We start from the raw sequence: 17,393 nt of genomic DNA, 5'->3' as shown, positions 1-17,393 counted from the left end.
GGAACTTACTGTACACAATCTATATGAGAAAAACCAATCGATGGATGTGTTTTTTAAATGTGTGATATCAAAACCAATATACTCAGAGAACAGAAGTAACAACTAGCTTATTTTGACAATTTATTCGTAATCGCTTTGGTTTAGTTTTACAGCGTACACCTTTCCCATCCTTCCACCGTTTTAGTTAGCCTCCACCCGTGCCTCCGTCGGGCGACGGATGCCACGTTCTACATACACATTATTCGGTTAAACAGTTTGTGTTTCAGCTAGCACGAGTGTAAGAACGAAACCCGCGGCGGCGGGGTTGGGTCGGAAAACAAATGAAAACTCTCAAACTAAACATTAATCAACTGGTTAGTATTGCTGTGGTGATGCAGGCGTGACGATAGGATTCGCGTCCTTCGCTCGCGTTCGAAACCCCATCCTTATTCAGTTAGTTAGTTTTACAGTAAATGAAGCTATATACACGTTCATTTTATAGTATAGTTGATTTTTCGATTCTGGTTTCTTTTTGCCGTCTTTTATACAAATTGTTTCTCCCAGTGTGGATAGTTTTTTGTTCTGTTCCAGTATGGTATCACTCTTTTCTTTCTTCCTTTTATGATTCGCTTATCTGAAGCACCCCCGTCCTCACAACAAATGATGATGATATTTACAGTTTGGTTGGTTGGTTGTTTTTTTATCCTGGAGCGATGTGGCAGATATTGTTTCCCCTTTTCTCGCGGAATGTAATGAGCTTCCGGCTCGCTATGGCGCAACTATGTTCGCGGGGAAGAGTGTATTTGATTTAGGGTATTTATTGCTTTTTTAATATGTTTGCACTAGTGTGTGTGTGTGTGTTATGTTTCGATTCGGGACCTGTTTTTCGTTTGCTAATGCAGTTTGTGGTGGCTTGCTGGTGTTTATTGCACGCTCAGCCCAACGAAGGTCGCCAGGGAGAGCAGCAGGAACGATTCGAACAGCGCCGTGCCGGCACTGCGTCCCACCTGGCGGTGGTTGGTGGTGGGCGGTGTCTGCTGGCCGCTGCGCGACATCTTCGCCTTCAGATCCACATCGATCATGTTGGTCGACTCGTGATCGTCCATCGCCGGCATGTCGATCATCTCCGTGACGAGGTTGGTGTGAACGGCACGGCACGTGTCGACCGGCTTCCACGACTGCGTTATGTTGCTACCGTACGCTTCCGCTTCGCTGCCCTGAAAGGAGACAAAAGCAAAAAAGAAAAACCAGATGAATAACCGGGACAAGAACTACCGAAAAATAAAACCACCACTCGGGAACGGTTCGGTTAAATGTTTTTTCGAATTGAAAATTTCGTCACGTTCCTCACGTCGGTAAACCCACTTTACTGTTTAAATGTTTCGCTCGTGTTTTCCCCCACTTGTTCTTCTTTTCTATTTTTTTGTTCGTCCACCACTTGCTCGCCAAGTGTTCGGTTTGGTGGAAAATGATACCACTCATATCTGCCACCGGGACACGTTTTCGGGAAACCAAGAAAACTCGGAACGGCGGCGAACGCAGGCAGGGTCGGGGTGGATTTTCTGATAAAACATGGAACGTTCTGGTCATTTGTTCCAATTCGTTACCCCAACTGCAATCCCACTCGTGGGGCGGTTTTTCCCGGGGCATCGTCGGGAGAGTGAGGAAACCCGTGATGGAAGTTGCATCGTGCACTTTTCACTTGTGCGGTTCGCATTTGATGCTGCGTTTTCGACGACTGGACGTTCGGGAGCGGGGGAGGAAATGTGAGTCGAGATAATGTTGATGATATAGTTTTGGGCAAGCTCGAGGCAGCGAGTGTGCGGAAAGTGCCCTTTTTGCGGAGAATCGTTCCCATTCCGATGATGCTACACCTTGTTTCGGATCTAGAAGCATTCTCTCAGAAGGGTTCCTTGCGTCGGACGGGCAATGTGAAACCGATATCCATCGGATGAAGGATCCAAAACACATCCGTCCATCTTGCAGGACGCAAATGGGGGCGAAGGGGGCGAACACGAGGGTGGGAAGGAAAGTTGTTGGATTCTTTTAGCTCCACCCGTAACCGCATACCAATTACCAAAGCCATTTTCTCGACGAAAACTGTATCCTTTCCTTCATGTTCAACCACCGTTTCTGCTAACGAGAGTGATACTTGGTTTTTGTAGTGTTCCATCAAAGGAAGGACATTCTCAAGAAAGGTTTCTTCAAGGGAAAGATGTTGTATTTTTTTACAAGCTATATCGGGAAACAGTTGTCAAGAATTCCACTTCCCCAAAATGAGGATTAAAATTCTCTCGTCTTAAGGAGTCCACCTAAAATCCACAAACGTTCAAAGATCATAATTGGCATTCGAAATAAATTAACTATAAACGACGTTGTTAATCTAAACTCCAACCACCGCCTAACAGTCACCCTCGGGATGCATCTTAATGCAACGACAAAACCATTACAAGACGTCGGCAACAAAAGATGGGTAAAATGTAAAACTTCTTAACGAGCTCCTTGGCCCTATACTTCTCCGTGTTACTCGTCCTTTGGCGTGCAGAGTTTCCGACTGCAGTCACCCGTAAAAGAAGCGGACCGAGGGATGCGGATTTTTATTTCACCACCTCCCGACTTTTCCCGACATGCGAACGCTAAGGTTCCTTGCAAGAAAACGGATCCCACGCCGACGGCTGGGAAGGGAAGCGGCTGAAGAATAAGGATCAGCACCCAGACGAGCCTAGAACCGAATGGCATAAACAAACTTTTGCGCCTCAATTATTCCGTTTGAAATCCAGAAATCCCGAGCAGAAATGCTGCAAATGTAGCGGAGGGTTTGCGCTGGATGACCATTTGGTCAGCGGAAAAGGCCCAACGCTCGCTGCTTGAGAGTTTTTCTCCCTCGTTGAGGGGGAGTGGAAAAACAACTTGTGAAATGTGCGAACGTGGAAGGCAAATAAAAAAATTAAAAATTTAATATTCATACAAAGACATGGATACTTCTCCGGGAACACGAGGGAAGCAGGTGCTAGTGTACGAACGAGCGGAAAAACTGCGTTTTCCTGCAGTCGAGCTGAGATCCAGTTTAGTGTAGAAGCTATTCCAATGTGTTTTTATCTCAGCAGGCGAGTCGTCACGTCGTCTTACGTCACGTTGGGAGTTGTACCTTTCATCTCGTAAACGTAAGTGTCCTTCGAGCGTTACAGTTCCATCTATTATCAGCGTTTGTGTAATCGCTTCCCCACCCACTCCCAGCTTCAAACAAAAGCTTCCCTTTCGTACAAAAAGCGTTCATAAAGCAATCACGCACAGTTACTTCTAATCATTGCCATCAATGGGTTTATTATGGTCTCTCTGGCGGCCACCGAGAAGACCGGAGATAGAAAGACCTGAAAGACATCCGGCGAATGAGGCCTAGCAGGACATGTACGAGATTTTTTCATGGTTTCCTCCGCGCAATTTTGCATCCTAGAGCTCGAATTCTATGCCATAGTTCTTGTAAGTGTCTTATCTGATGGCTCTCCCTTCACTCTGCAGCTCATTGAACCTGCCTACGCAAACTCGGGCTGTGTACCGTATTCTAAATAGGAAACTCATGGCCACTAGAGCTATGCCTATGAAGTCTGGGAATGAAAAAAAAACACTGCCAGAATGAGTACACCACAAACGCAAAAAAACTGTCCCAACCATCCAAAACCCACCCTCTGGCGTAAGTCTGGTTGAAAAGAAAACCTACCACACTCACCACCACCGCCACCACTGGCTCGGGGAGCCCGTGAGCCGTTATCATCCCTTCAAAAAGGCCTACCGGAGAGTCCGGAGCTCGCACTAGACTTCGCCCTCGAGGGCGACAACAAAGGAGTGGAAGAGCGCGAGTGCTTTTGAAACAGACATCAAAGAGATGCCGACATTACAACATATCGAGCATAATGGTGAATGGGTTGGAAGCGCAGCGAGAGGCTTTACTCCTCCACGAAGGGCCGCGTCCTCTAGGCCGAGTACCGAAAGGGAAGTGGCACAAAGAAAAAATTGAGGAATCGGGGGTGTGTGTGTGATAGTGTGTAGCGAAAAACCCGGCCGTCTAGATTTCATCCTTTTGGGTTGGTCGCTCGATTCACGAGCAGTTGAAGAACGTCGTATCCGTCACATTATTTCACCTCATCTTTCGATCGATGCAGCATCACTTTTGAGTTTGTGTTGTTTTTCTTTCAAAAGCTCTCTCTTGGTAACTACATCAGACGAGGTTGGTACGATGGAACTACTTTCAACTGCAACTGCATCGTCAAGAGAGATCGTCCCATTTACACTCTATCGATTTTGTGTTCGCAGAAGACTGCCTCATTATCCAGGAGAGATACGAAGAGGGAAGGACCCTCTTTATAATGAGAGGTTTCGGAAAATCAGAAAAAAAGTTGTGTAGTGTCCCATTCAGGAATGTTTAATTAATATCCTTTACAATTTGTTTTCCAAAGACAAGTTTGTATTCAACCCAAAATTTGATTATCATTAATTCCGGCACGCTTTGTGCTCCATCCTCTTTCCAAAAAGTTACTCATAGGTTTGTCAAAAGATGTACCGAAATTCTCCTGCCAAAATTCAGAACGTGCTAAAGTACCTTCTTACCAAATGCCGAAAAAATGGAGGAAGACGAAAAAATGCACTCGCTAGCAAACAAAAGGCACAAACACTTCAAACGGGTGCAAAGGGAAAAGGGAGCGCTCGTACGGCAAGAAGGAAAACCAGATCTCCTACACCGCCGCGGTGACCGTGCTATCACGCAAAAGGCAATTTTTCAATTCAGGAAATCTCTTTGATGTTTGCAGTATGCTTGACATTTTGTGCTGGAAAAGAAAAATGCGACGGGATGAACGAAGGACGAGACAAAACAAATTGTTCGTGGGGAAAACGTGACAAAGGGAAAGAAAATACACGGGAAAGGAAGAGGAAAACAGAGTTTGCTTACAACACATCCCGCTGGAGACATGTTAAAGCAAAAGAGTTACATGTTTCCCATTTCGGCCGGTTGTCGGGTTAGACTATCTTAAACGGCGAGCGTTGTGAGAACAATGTTCAGGTGCCCACACTAGAACGCAGACTGCATCCGGCTGAGTGCATCGGCAGAGAGAAAAGTGGAGCAAACACCCTGTGAGGCAAACAAAGGATCAAAACATAAAGACTTCTACACCGATGGAGGGAAGTGCAAGAAAACTCTTTGATGTCATTCTCTTCGGCAGGTTCTTGAGCGTGCGCGGACACTTTTGCCAGTGGTGCGTTTGTCTCTCATTAGCGCCTACTAGCTCACATCTACTTAACCATGGAGGTGCATTTGAAAGCTATGGACGCATAAATGCTGCTAGTTTCCCGAATAAAAACAAAAACACACGTCCTCCATTTCTGATGTTTGAAGTAGAAAAATAATGTGTAGAACATAGGAAAACCGGCTTTAGAAAGTACATTTTGGAACACATTCCATTTGTTGGCTTGTGCTTTGATCTCGATCTTGATGAGCTTACTGCATTTCTTGTTCTTTGCTCAAGTGAAGTGCTACACCCAAGGCGTCCACCCACACATATGCACATTCAAAAGGGTCCTTTAGTGTTCGCGTTTTCTACATCGCCGCCACGCAGAGTGCACCGCGCCGTTGCAATATCAATTGACACTCGAGAGGCGCCAGTTTTCACGCGTGAAAATCGCATGGAAAAGTACTTCCGTTGAAGTGTTTATGCAACTTTGTAATAAGAAAACGCTGCACGATGTTTGCAAGAATGTTTTAAATGTTTTTTGGTTCATTTAAGGAAACGTTACCCTCGTTTTTCTTCAGAGCGAAAATGAGAAAAACAAATATTTATCCTAAAAAATAAACTACAAAACCATCTAGCGACGTCGGTCTCATTGCGGGAGGATTTGCTGCTCGCTGCTAAAGCCATTTATATCACTCGAAATCCGTCGCCGAGAATTAGACTCGTCCGTCCCCCAGGCGGGCGACAGTTTGCTGCCCCACGAGACTCGTAAGGATTTTCCTTCATTTTCCTTCATTTGTAAAACAAAACTAATACCATTCCCCCGTGGAAGGGTGGAGAGCGGGGTTTTGAGGAGTGAAGTTTTACCAGCCAGTTGGAGCGGATTAAGGATGGAGAGTGGAGGGGGCACACATACACGCACGCACGTACACAAACGTACACACGCTTCGTGTGGGAAAGCAATAAGAGCGTGGAAGTGGAAATGGTCAGAAGGGGCTCGACAGAAAACCGGCGGAATCGGCATGTGCACACGTGTTGATAGTCAGCTCCGGCTCCTGCTCGCATGGCATTTTCCCATTTTCCCGGGCATTTTCCACCCCCTCGTGGCCCATGGAATGTAACCCGGAATTAACGTCTCAGCGTGTACACGCACGAGGCTGGAAACTGAAAGCAAGAGGGAAAAAAGCGTACCTCCCAAGGCTCGGCAGGCGAATGCTCCATCGGGGAATTATACGTTATCATTATCATTTTGGGAGGGCTTATTTAAAAGTTTTATTTTCAACCCAGCTAACTTCGGAGTAGCTAACGCCCCCGCCAAGGGACGTTGGATCTGTGGGAAGCCCCGCTGGAAGGGTAAAGGCCGGGGTAAAGGGATAGTTTCAAAAACGACCATGGGGAAAACCTTGCGTGGGACGGCTCAGAGTGGGCGGTTTTTCACTGGGAAATCCTACACGCTTCATTGGTTTGCTCGTTGAGGCGTCTGTCATAAGCTGTCATGTGCAGCTTACGGAAGTTAACACACACACACACAAACACAAAACAGATTCCAGTTCTTAACACAAAATAGCAACCGAGAAAAAGGGAAAATCGAGACCAGTTCAGTCCATTGACGAAAGGGCGACCTCGCTCAAAAATACCCATTTAACCAAACCATGAATTTTTCCGACGCATCCGAACGTAAATTGAAAACAGGAGCTCAGGTAGGCAACGGGCTTCCTTGCGGTCGCCGTTGGCTTGCGTGAGATTCCTTAAAAATAGACCAACCGGCCGGAATTGAGTCGACATTTTTGAGGTGAACCTTTTTAACACATACCACCTTCGGAAAGGTATGTTGCCCGCTATCCGCTTTAACTTACCGGCATCATCGTGTTTGTCGGGGTCCAGCATAGCGGCTTGAAGGAACCCTGCCGCGTGACGTCCTGGAAGCTTTCGAACTGGTTTTCCCAGTCGTACGATGTGAGCCGCCGCTCGAGCGTCATGCCGGCCAGTTCCGCCGGCGAGGCTATGACGACCGGGTTGGTGCCGCTGGGGAAAAAAGAGATTAGAGCATTTTTAGAACGTTTGCAGAGTGCCTTGAGCAGACAGTTAAAGTGAAAGTAACAAGTTGGTCGAGATCTGTTTGAAAATGCACTTTAAAAGGTGAAATTGGTAACATTTCAGCAAACTCAGGATAGAAACGTTTTAAAAACGAAAGTTTTTGTTTTGTTTTTGGGGCTTCAGCTTATTTGGTTTTGAAGCAACTACTCTATAACGCTTTTTCAGTTTCTAGATTTTCTTATTTTGAAAACATGTAAGTTCAAAATTTTTCAACGGTTTGAAAAGTGATAATGAACTATTGCAGACGCAAAAGTAAATTTTTCTTCTTTATTCTACATAAATCCTTCACAAAGGAGCATTGAAATCAATTAAATCTGGTTCTTACATTTTCGAAGCATGAAAATAATTATTTATTTAATAATTTATTTTACAAAAAATCATCAAAAAAACCGTAAAAATCATTTTAACTTATTTCTCACATTTTGAAACATTAACTTGTTCTATTAACTTCAATTAACGTTCGCATTTTTTTTTTAAATAAACAAATTATAACATTTCCTGTTTACCGAACTCAGCTGATTTGGATTTTTAACTATTTGGTCACATATGGAAAAATTTTGAAAAATGATTTGGAAACCTTGGTCAGGGCATGAACTGTGCTGCGGGACCTAAAATTACAACAGAGGCTGTGATGATAGGCAGATGGAAAAATGGCTTAACCATGCAACTCTTTTTGTCAGAAGGTCGCTTCAACTGGTGTTATAGTTAAGAAAAACTTAGAAAAGATGGACATTGTTATACAGACGTGTCGATCAAGGCCAGTTACTCAAACAAAACGGTTCGAAACTCCTATCAAACATGTTTTTGTAAAATCGCGACAACGTGACCAGCATGGATGTTATAGTTTATTTAAAGCCACATGGCGACGAATGATAAAAAAAACATGGTACTTTATGTTGTTTTTGAAACTTTTGATTGAAATACCCCAATCTGCTAACCCTTCTTATGCCTCTCAACTACAACTGATCGAAAAAAAAAACATTTACAACTGAAAGGAAGGACATATTAAAATATTTTAAAGTCCAAACGGAGTAGCATTTGCTCATGAAAGCCACACAACAACTGAAAAACATTCCTACATGAATAGTTATTTCGGCTATCGCTAAAGTTTCTGGCAAGTATCGTAAGCCCGCATTACTGGCTTTCGGAATATTTTGTCAAGGTACTTAAGATTTGAAACATTGTAATAAAATTGATTTCATTCAATTAACTTGCAAGCTTGTTAACCATGGTTAGCATTTTTCTTATCGCCGACGGAACTTTGTCTACTTTTTTTAAAACAAACGTTATTTGATATTACATTATTATTTTGCCTAAACAAATTCTGCTTTTTTAATAGAAGATACAAGTTCAAATAACACAATAAACCGTGTTGCGTATTATTATGCAATATTTAATGAACTTCCATAAGAGCTTGCATAAGCCAGTTTCAAAACAACGCTCTAATAAGATTTAATGATCGACAAGAAAGAATATATGTTCGAAATATCCGTTGTTCCACCGCTGGTCAGTCGGTTATTAGTGGTAACCACAGTTTTGCGGTCACCCCGATGGACGATGTGGCCCACCGCCGAAACGGAAAATGGGTCCACACATGTCCGGTTTTTCGCAGGTGCGCTAATGGTCCACCGGCGTGAATCCCGCACCCGGAGGGTTTCGCTTCGACCCGGCTGGAGCATCGTTTCGGTCCATTTGGTAACGAATGCACCCGGTCGGTTAGTTTTCGGCGGTTTTCGTGGTAACCCAAGGTGCACTTAGTCCGGCGGAAGTTGGCAACATCGACAGCTAGCCCATTGCGGTCCGAAAAGGGTCGCTCTAGAATCGATGGAGCTGATTGAAAAGTTTACGAAACGTACGCAGTTTGTAGTGCTTGGATTGTTCTTGTGTTCTGCCAACGATGTTTACTGTTTATTCTTCACGGGTTGTTTTTGGAAAATGTACCCCCTCGACACACCGGAATGAATTCATCCACGTCAAAGCGCCGACATCTTGAGGTTGTTTTTCCGACCCGAATTTGCAATTACCCAAACGCTCGGGAAACTCTTTCCCACCGTGCGCAGATGAGAAATCCATTTTTCCAGCAGCCCCAAGATTAATAGCTAACCGTCACCGACCGGAAAGGGCACGCCGCGCTCGGGCGCATATGAGAAGTTCCACAGCAACAACAGCAACAATAGCACTTGCTGCCAAAATATACTTTTGCAACGGTGTTAATTTCGTTTCGAGCGCACGATTTGAAGAAATGTGTTTGTTGGACAGAAGAAAAATTACGTTCCCCATGCACAGGATCGCTTTCGTCCTCCCCGAGATCCGTTTTTCACCCCCGGTGGGGATCAGCGTCTGGAAAACCCGTGGGGTCCCCGGGGTGAGGTTGCGAAAGTCGGGCGCACACCGTTACTTAATTTATTTCCCTCCGTAATCGTTTCGGAGAATTATGTTTTTCAGCAATAAATTTAAGTGGTTAATGGTTTTGAACCTTTTTCCTTGCGTCAGCTCCCTGTTTTCCCGGGCAACGCGTCCCCAGCTGGGTTTCGTAGGTCGCGTATTTATCGGTCAAGATCGCTCGAAAGGGCCCAGGCATACCCCGAAGGGAGTGAAACATTCCACAACTGGATACACACGCTGAAGGATCGGCCCTTGCCGCTTCGGGAAAAGCTTACGAGGGAAAAACGAAGTGTCTGGAAGTGACTTGATGCTTGCAGCCGTTACCACAATCGCTCCGGCCGTTGTTAAGTCGCTGTTAGGCGAGGTTTTAAAGGCCTCCCCATGTTTCGACGCCACGAAAATTCCCGCTCGTTGTGGACGTTTTTTTTCTTTTGTTTTTTGGATGCTTCCGAGCCATATTGCAATTTACCACAGTTGTTGCCGCGTACCAGCCGCTGAGCCGTCTTTCTCTTTTTCCTACCGAACCGGATGGATTCTTCGTAGCTTTTCCTCCCACCACTCCCAACCTTTTTTCCCGTCCACCCGTAGCGTCTATGAAAACGATGGCGATATATATAGATATATATTATTTCGAAAGTAATTTATTACATTCGTTGTGCAAGATCAAACACGCTTCTGCTGGAAGGGGGGGTTTGGTTGTGGGGGTTTTGGTGCGCGAACAAGTGGAAGTTTTCCATTTCGTAGAAAAAATGCCCCCCCGTCGCCGACAGGGTAAACCATCGCTTTTCCACCATCGAGAAGAAAATTCCTCCAGACTTGCCGGCCTCCCAGATAGCGTGCCTCCGCGCATTCGGTTTGGAGGAGGCTGCGGATTACCCGATCGAAGGTTCTGCCGCCGAGGAAAAACGGCCTGGCACCCGAGTGCCGGTGGTGACAAGGGGTGGGGAAAAGTAATTCATTACCCACTTTCCGCGCACTTTTCGAAATGAGATTTACGCTTAGCGTCGGTACGCGATGCTTTTCGCCACGGTTATTTGGGCGCTCCCGGTCGTCGTCCTTTTTCGTTCTCCTTTTGCCTTCTGCGCTTCTGTGTGTTCTGCCTTCTGCCTCGGAAAATGTGGAACAAGAGGTACTGGGCTGGGGATCAGTCGCGTTCGCTTACTTCGCGAAAGTGGGTGTCCTACTCCTCTCCGATTCTCGTTGTGGTTTTTTTTTTTTTTAGAACCCGACTCGAGTGAAAGTGACGAGTGGCAAAGGTAAACACTTTGACCCCTCGTTGCAAACGGGCCAGGAGGTGGAGTGGATGGGTGAAAAACCCCCCCGGTACCCAACAACCATCGTCGGTCGTAACTCACTCATTAACTCATCGGCAAAACTTTTCACCCGAATCGCGAAAGTGCTCCATTCAACGGGATTTCACTCCTCAGCCACTTTTGTTGTTGTCGGGGGTTGTGGGAAAAGGATTAAACTTTTCGCCCAAACTCGCGCTGGAATATAATCAAACTCCCAGCGGAACGCGCGCTAGGTGTAACCTTTGAGATTCAATGTATTAATTAAAATCACTCCTTCGGCTTCTGCGAACGCTGGCGTGGAAAGGGACGCATTTTCCCTCGGTGTGATCCAGCCATTTAATTCGAAAGCCATTAGACACCCTGACGCATGTCGTTTCTTATCCAATTCTTGAACTTCACGAAAAGTTAGCACCGACATGGAAGGTGCATTAGGTTGAGGTTTCGTGCCCGGCCCGAAATGGGGTCGAAGAAATGAATTTTCTTTTTCCCCAACGCGCAGCGCACCATTTGCAGCCGGTGGTCCTTGATGCGAGGACATTCTCGTTACGGGACAGGCCCGCTAATCCCGGGCGGATTTTGCTAATATTAGAACCGCTTAGTTCGACCTCCACCCTCCCCAACAGCAGGCTTTCGGTGGATTTTCACAGCAAATCCCGCACGTAAACAGAACTATGCACGAGGGGTTTGGTGTGCGTGTGTGTTTTGCTAGGGTGCAGCAGCACTAGCAGCAGCTGGGATATTTTCTTCATGTTTTCCAACCCCTGTATCGAACGTAGACAAGAGGAAAATGTAACACACATAAGAGAGGATCTTGTAAATGATTGCATTCGGGTAATGGGAAGGGAATGGCGATGGGAAATGGGTAGGAAGGGACATGATAAATAATGCGAAACACAAGCGAAAGTTCTCAGGTGCAAATTATTTCATGCTTGCCTCAATTTTTCCACCCCCGTCCAATTTTTCTCCTACCGGGAAGGGGAAAAATTCTCTTCCTTTGAGTTTGCGCTTTTTCTGTGCCACAGTTCTCTTGTTATATTTTGTTTTTAAATCATCCTATACTGGACATTGTTGTAGTTTCATGTTTTTCCCTCGCTTAGTTCTACCATTTATATTCTTTTGACCCCCGTTTTCATGTTTCCTAACGAGCTGCTCACCTCCACAAGAACAACACATCCCTTGATTGCGCTCGTTCGCGAGGATCGAGTACCGCAGCTTAGGCGGTCGCTTGGTTGTGTTTAATGTTTTTATTAGTGCACCTTTTTTTCGCCCGCCCGGGGCAGTGCGGTGGTCGGTGCAGTACAACAACTTTTCCAACAACAACGCAACTCAATGACGCTACAACGGCAAAATCATCCCGGCGGACATTCCGCAACCGAACGAGACCAAAACTATCATTATTATGGCGTGTTTTTCTTTCGCGGATCGTGTATTTCCTTTCCTCGTTAGGGGTTTGTTTCGTTTTGGCAGGACAAAAAAAAAAATACGACAACTACCCCCGGGACGGATGATAACTATTTTCACATGAATTTTCACCACCGTTTCCCTTCGGGGCGGGTGACGATTCGGAGCGGGAGAAAAGAACTATTGTCAGTCGCGTTTGTTGCGCTTCGCCGGAGCCAAATCTCTTCAGAAGGTGACTTTTCCACGCAATCATCACCGTTTTTTTTTGCCGTTGGCGTTGTTAAGTTTTCCCACCCGCTGTCGTGTAGTTTTGCGTGCGTCTGTAATATTATCGCGGACGTTTCGCGTGTTTTTACTTTGCTTTTGTAATTATTTTGCCATAATCATTTCGTATTGCATGTTCCGGTGCCGTTGTCGGCGTCCTCAACCCCCGGCGGTCGTTTGTCTCCCGGAAAAGGATGATTTTTCTTCACTAGGTTTTTCCTTTCTGCTACAAACCTTGAGCAGGTGTATGGGGTTTGAGATGAACGCAACGGGTCCACCATGATGGATGGGCTCTATCAACACTTGATAAATGAATTCCGGGCAAACATCGTATCTGAATCGGGAGATCGCTTCATCAGAGTTACTGTATCATTTCTCTTAAAAGCACAATTGTTTGCAGTTGATCAGTTTCAACCAGCAATAAACACCCATTTCCACTTTGAAATAATTTATAATTTATTGCATACGACCGAACTGCAGCTCATCACGTCATTAAATGCGGAACTTTTATTGTTATTTGTTGTTTTAAAATACATTTTTCTATCAGTTCTACTTCAATTCACATCCGGTTGCGGATGAAAATGGTCCTTTTCACACCACGCGAGAGGAGCATTTACCTTCGACCTCACTCCACCCTTCGCAGGCGAGAGAAGAAATCACACGCCCGAAACGTGAAAATAATGCACGAAACAAACCAAAAATAAAACACACAAAAAAAGAAAACGAACGAGTTTTTGATGTATTTGATTGTGGCTTCACTGGCGCGCGGGAGTTGCAGTTTTTCTTTTACTCTTCATCAAATTTAATGACGTTCATGGCTCATTTCGCGAAAAATTCAACAGTGCAACACGGAAGACACCCATAGACGAGCGGAGGAGGTGGAAACTGCATCGTCGGGCGGGACCTTGCGGGGGCCCTTTGGGACGTTGATGCGGTTGACAGAACCGCAAAACTATAAACAAGATAAGTTCCCCTTTTTAAAATGCGCTGCGGAAGCTGCGGTACCACACGGCCCTTTTTGAGTGAATATTGACGATACGTCCAGTTTATTTCCCGTGTTCGCGAGCTTTGTTCTGCTTTGTGTACGGGGTCACCGTGGGTCGGGAAAAGCCGCGGGGGAATGTTTTATTTTCTCCAATTCGTTGCGCATTGCGCGCCAAGGAATGGTTTTTGCTTTCTTTTTAGATTTTCGCAATGTCCACTTTTCATCATCTCGTCACCTGCAACCTGCCGTGAAGAACCGTATTCCTCCCCCCTCCCGGGAGGAAAAATGTCGCAGTGATGAAAAGAAAGCCCATCGCAACGGCAACCACGGTATTGCATGCTTAGAAGGAAGAAAAAAGAATCGCTAAGAAGCATGTTGCAATGACAACGTGGGTGGAGAAAAGGTTCAAAAGAGAGTGAAAAAAACGGTGAAGCCAAACGAACTGCACGAAACTGGCCGCGAAACGTTTTTGGCGGAAAATCAGCACCACCGCCAGCCGTCAGTGGGTTGGAAAAAAGGAGCTATCATTAAAATTTAATGAGATTTTTCCATTTCACCTTCGCGCTCGTATTTCCTTTCCCGTGGGTGCCCTTCGCGTCGCTTTTACATTCAATAAGAATCCATCACCTTTCGAGGCCTTGGGTATCTCGGGAAAGAAAAAGGGAAAAGCAACCCGCGAATGAATTGAAACAAACGGCTGGCCTGAACCCGCTTTTTTATCTTGATTATTTCAACCGACGTACTTTTCCTTTGGGATTTCCTATTTTGGTCTACTTTTGCTGCAAAAATTTCCTACGCCATTGCAGTCGTATTAAAGATGGTGGCGAAAATGTATCTCCGGTGTCCAGTGGTTGTGGGAAAGTGGCAAAGAAAGAGTACGAACGGACACGCTACGAAGGACACCACCTTGGTTTGGGTGGAAGATGGTGAAAAAAATCAGCGGAAGTAAGCGCTTTTACAATTTTTTAAGGAAAACCACTAGAGGACCGGTCGCTTGACGTCTCAGGTGCGCTAAAGAAAATTGCAGTGGATTCATTTTCTTGGAGCACAAAGCGGTGTTTTTTTTTATTTAAAGAAAACCCGCTTGGGTTGGACGCAGGCATCGACGATGAATGGAGAAAATCTTGTAGTTTGCACCGAACGAGCTTCAGCCGCTTTCTACTGAGGGGTTGAAAAATTACCAAAGCAATTCATTTACCCGATGCTTGCCCATCGTCCAAGGGTCCATGAACGGAAAGCGTCTGTCTGAAGTGGTTCCTTACATTTTTTCCCCTTTCAACAGATACACCGAGAAAAGAATTTATAAGAAAAGAAAAAACAACCCGAAGGACGGCGACAAAAATGCTTCGAAAAGCTTCCGATCGAAATACGCCGCAACGATGGAGAGTAAATAAAAATTACACCCGTTCGAAGTGGCGAAAACAAAAAAAGGAATGGACACATGACGGTAGGCGTCTGGCCCCTGCCAGAAATTCCTCCCAGGATGCGACCCGAATTGGTGCGGGGTGTGCGAAAAGGAATTTTCTTTTATAGTCAAACAATGTTCATACTTTCATGACACCCAGAAAGGCCATTTTGTGGTCGATTATTTTGTGTGGCGCGCACCGGAAATTGGGCTTCGGAGGGAAAAAGGGAAGTGGCACGATGTCGTTTCAAACTCATTTTCAAAACGAGACCGGACTGTATAGTATTTAGCAAGAATGGGTAATTTCTATTGTTATACAATAGCCTTGACAATACTTATTGGTTAACTCTGCTACTAATAGTTTAGAGATTTTAATTCAACATTTAATTCGTTTTAGAGTTGGTTAGGGAAATGAAGAGCTCAATGAGGATAAACTGTACATGAAGACTAAACATAATTAATTTGCATCAACATAAATTTTATGAAATTACAATTTGTTACAAAAAAAAATACTCGAATTCAGATCGAACTATTTTTCAAATAGTTTTTCAAAATAAACTACTTCTGGAAAGATGGATAGTTTAAGTATTGGTTAATTTGACAGAAAGTCTTTGAGCCATAATGATCAATAGTTTATGTTTAGCTTGACTCTATAACCTTGATTAATAATTTAACAAAAAAAGATTGTAAGATTACAGTAAAACCTGATTGAATACTTATGGTCGAAAACATAATTAAATCAAGTTCAAAGTTTAGAACTGTTCTGTTTACATGTGGACTCACGTACAAAACATGTAACATGTTGAACATTGCAAAGATCTTTTGCGAGATTTACTTTTATTATTGCTTTTGTTAATAATTCGCAAACTTCGTTCTGCATAAATAACAAAATATGTTCGAAAAAAAATTATTATTTTTAATGTACTATTAATCACCATTTCAACTTAAACTGCGAACGTAGATGACATCAAGTAATATTTCTTATTATCTTTCTTTTTAATGCTCTTCCTCCAAACGATAGACAACCTATCACGTCGTGTAAAAATATTTCTTGGAAACATTCAGCATAAAATGCCACCGAGCGCCATTACGCTTTGTTTCAAAAGCAGACACATATCAACATGAACTTTACAACCTCTTGCGGCCCGGCTCGAAGAAAACGGACGCCCAATCTGGGGAAGTTAATAACGGTAGATAATATACTTACGAAGCTAGCTCCTCGATGCCGAGCGAGTGCAGGACGGTCGGCAGGCTTGGCAGCGAGTGGCACGACGTCAGTTCGCGCTGACGAGGGTAGTAGAGTGTCAGGATGAGACATATTTCCTCCCGGGTCGTCATGCCACCTGTGGAAAGCGCGGTTGAGCGAGGAGAGAGGGGCGAGTGTTAGTCCAGAGTGATAGGAGTTCTAACGATTCCGGAGACCCTCGAGGCCTTGGCGAGAGCCCACAAGGGTGGTGGTTTCTGTGCTGAGGCGTTTTGGGAGTGTGAGTTGTCTTGTTTTCCCTCCCCCTCCTCGGTGTTCCCTCGAGGCCGAACGCGCTGCGAAAAAGAGTGGCAGTGAAGTGTGACAGCCGACACGGTTCACTTACCGAGAGTGATGGATTTGCGGGACGAGCTGTCATAGATACATTCCGCGACGAGACTGTCACCCGGGAGGACCTTGGCCGGGGCCGCCAGTCGCCGGTAGTCCTGGTAGCTCGGGTCGATGTTGGTGTCGTGCATTATCGGCTGAAGCTCGGCATTGCCACGAACCTGCCGGAGACATTCGAAAAGGATGTTCTTAAAGCTGCCGAGGTGGGTTCTTAAAGTTCAGAGTCACCATCCACGCCACAGACTTCCGAATGTTAAATGGCTTGGCTGATGGGATCTTACCTGTCGCAGTTTCACCTGACGTCCGATCAGATGCGTTCGACTCATGACGGCGAAAATGTTGATGCCCTCGCGCGGGAATGCCCGTTGCGTACAGGCCCCGATGCAGTGACCCTCCGAGACGACCTTCTCCTGCCGCGGCGGAATGATGTGGCGCCAGTTGGGGTCCAGACCCACCGACAACACTCCCGCATCGTACTGCCGCAGCTTGTGCGTGTAGTACATCTTTAGGCCCGAGTTGTCCACCATTTGCTGCTCCATCATTGTTCCGTCGTCGTCCTCACCGAGATCGTCGCTGTCGTCCACCGACGGTTCGACGGTTTCATCGCGGGACGCAATGTTCATATTGCGCTGCTGCTTGCTGAGGTTCTTCCGGTAGAAGGGCGAGAAGTCGTACGTATAGTCCGGGTAGTTGTAGTGCGTCTCCAGCATATAGTACGTCGCCTGATGGGACTCGAGGGGATAACCGGCCTCGGAAGGGAAGGTGAATCCCT

The 17,393-nt window shown here is 45.5% G+C and overlaps 1 protein-coding gene across 1 annotated transcript in view; it reads right to left on the bottom strand.

Annotated features, from left to right (window-relative positions):
• Positions 1-902: 902 nt before the first annotated feature.
• LOC131285573 (MOXD1 homolog 2-like) overlaps positions 903-17,393 on the bottom strand; it is a 45,287-nt gene continuing 28,796 nt past the window's right edge. Inside the window, exons 5-9 of the mRNA XM_058314432.1 lie at positions 16,903-17,391; positions 16,620-16,782; positions 16,238-16,373; positions 7,058-7,226; positions 903-1,196 (exon numbers count right to left, since the gene is read on the bottom strand). Coding sequence (XP_058170415.1) covers positions 903-1,196; positions 7,058-7,226; positions 16,238-16,373; positions 16,620-16,782; positions 16,903-17,391 — 1,251 coding nt within the window. The remainder of the gene's footprint in view (positions 1,197-7,057; positions 7,227-16,237; positions 16,374-16,619; positions 16,783-16,902; positions 17,392-17,393) is intronic.

The sequence above is a fragment of the Anopheles ziemanni genome, chromosome 3, assembly GCF_943734765.1.
Source record: "Anopheles ziemanni chromosome 3, idAnoZiCoDA_A2_x.2, whole genome shotgun sequence".
NCBI classification, from domain to species: Eukaryota; Metazoa; Arthropoda; class Insecta; order Diptera; family Culicidae; genus Anopheles; species Anopheles ziemanni.
This window is presented reverse-complemented; position numbering and strand designations above follow the sequence as displayed.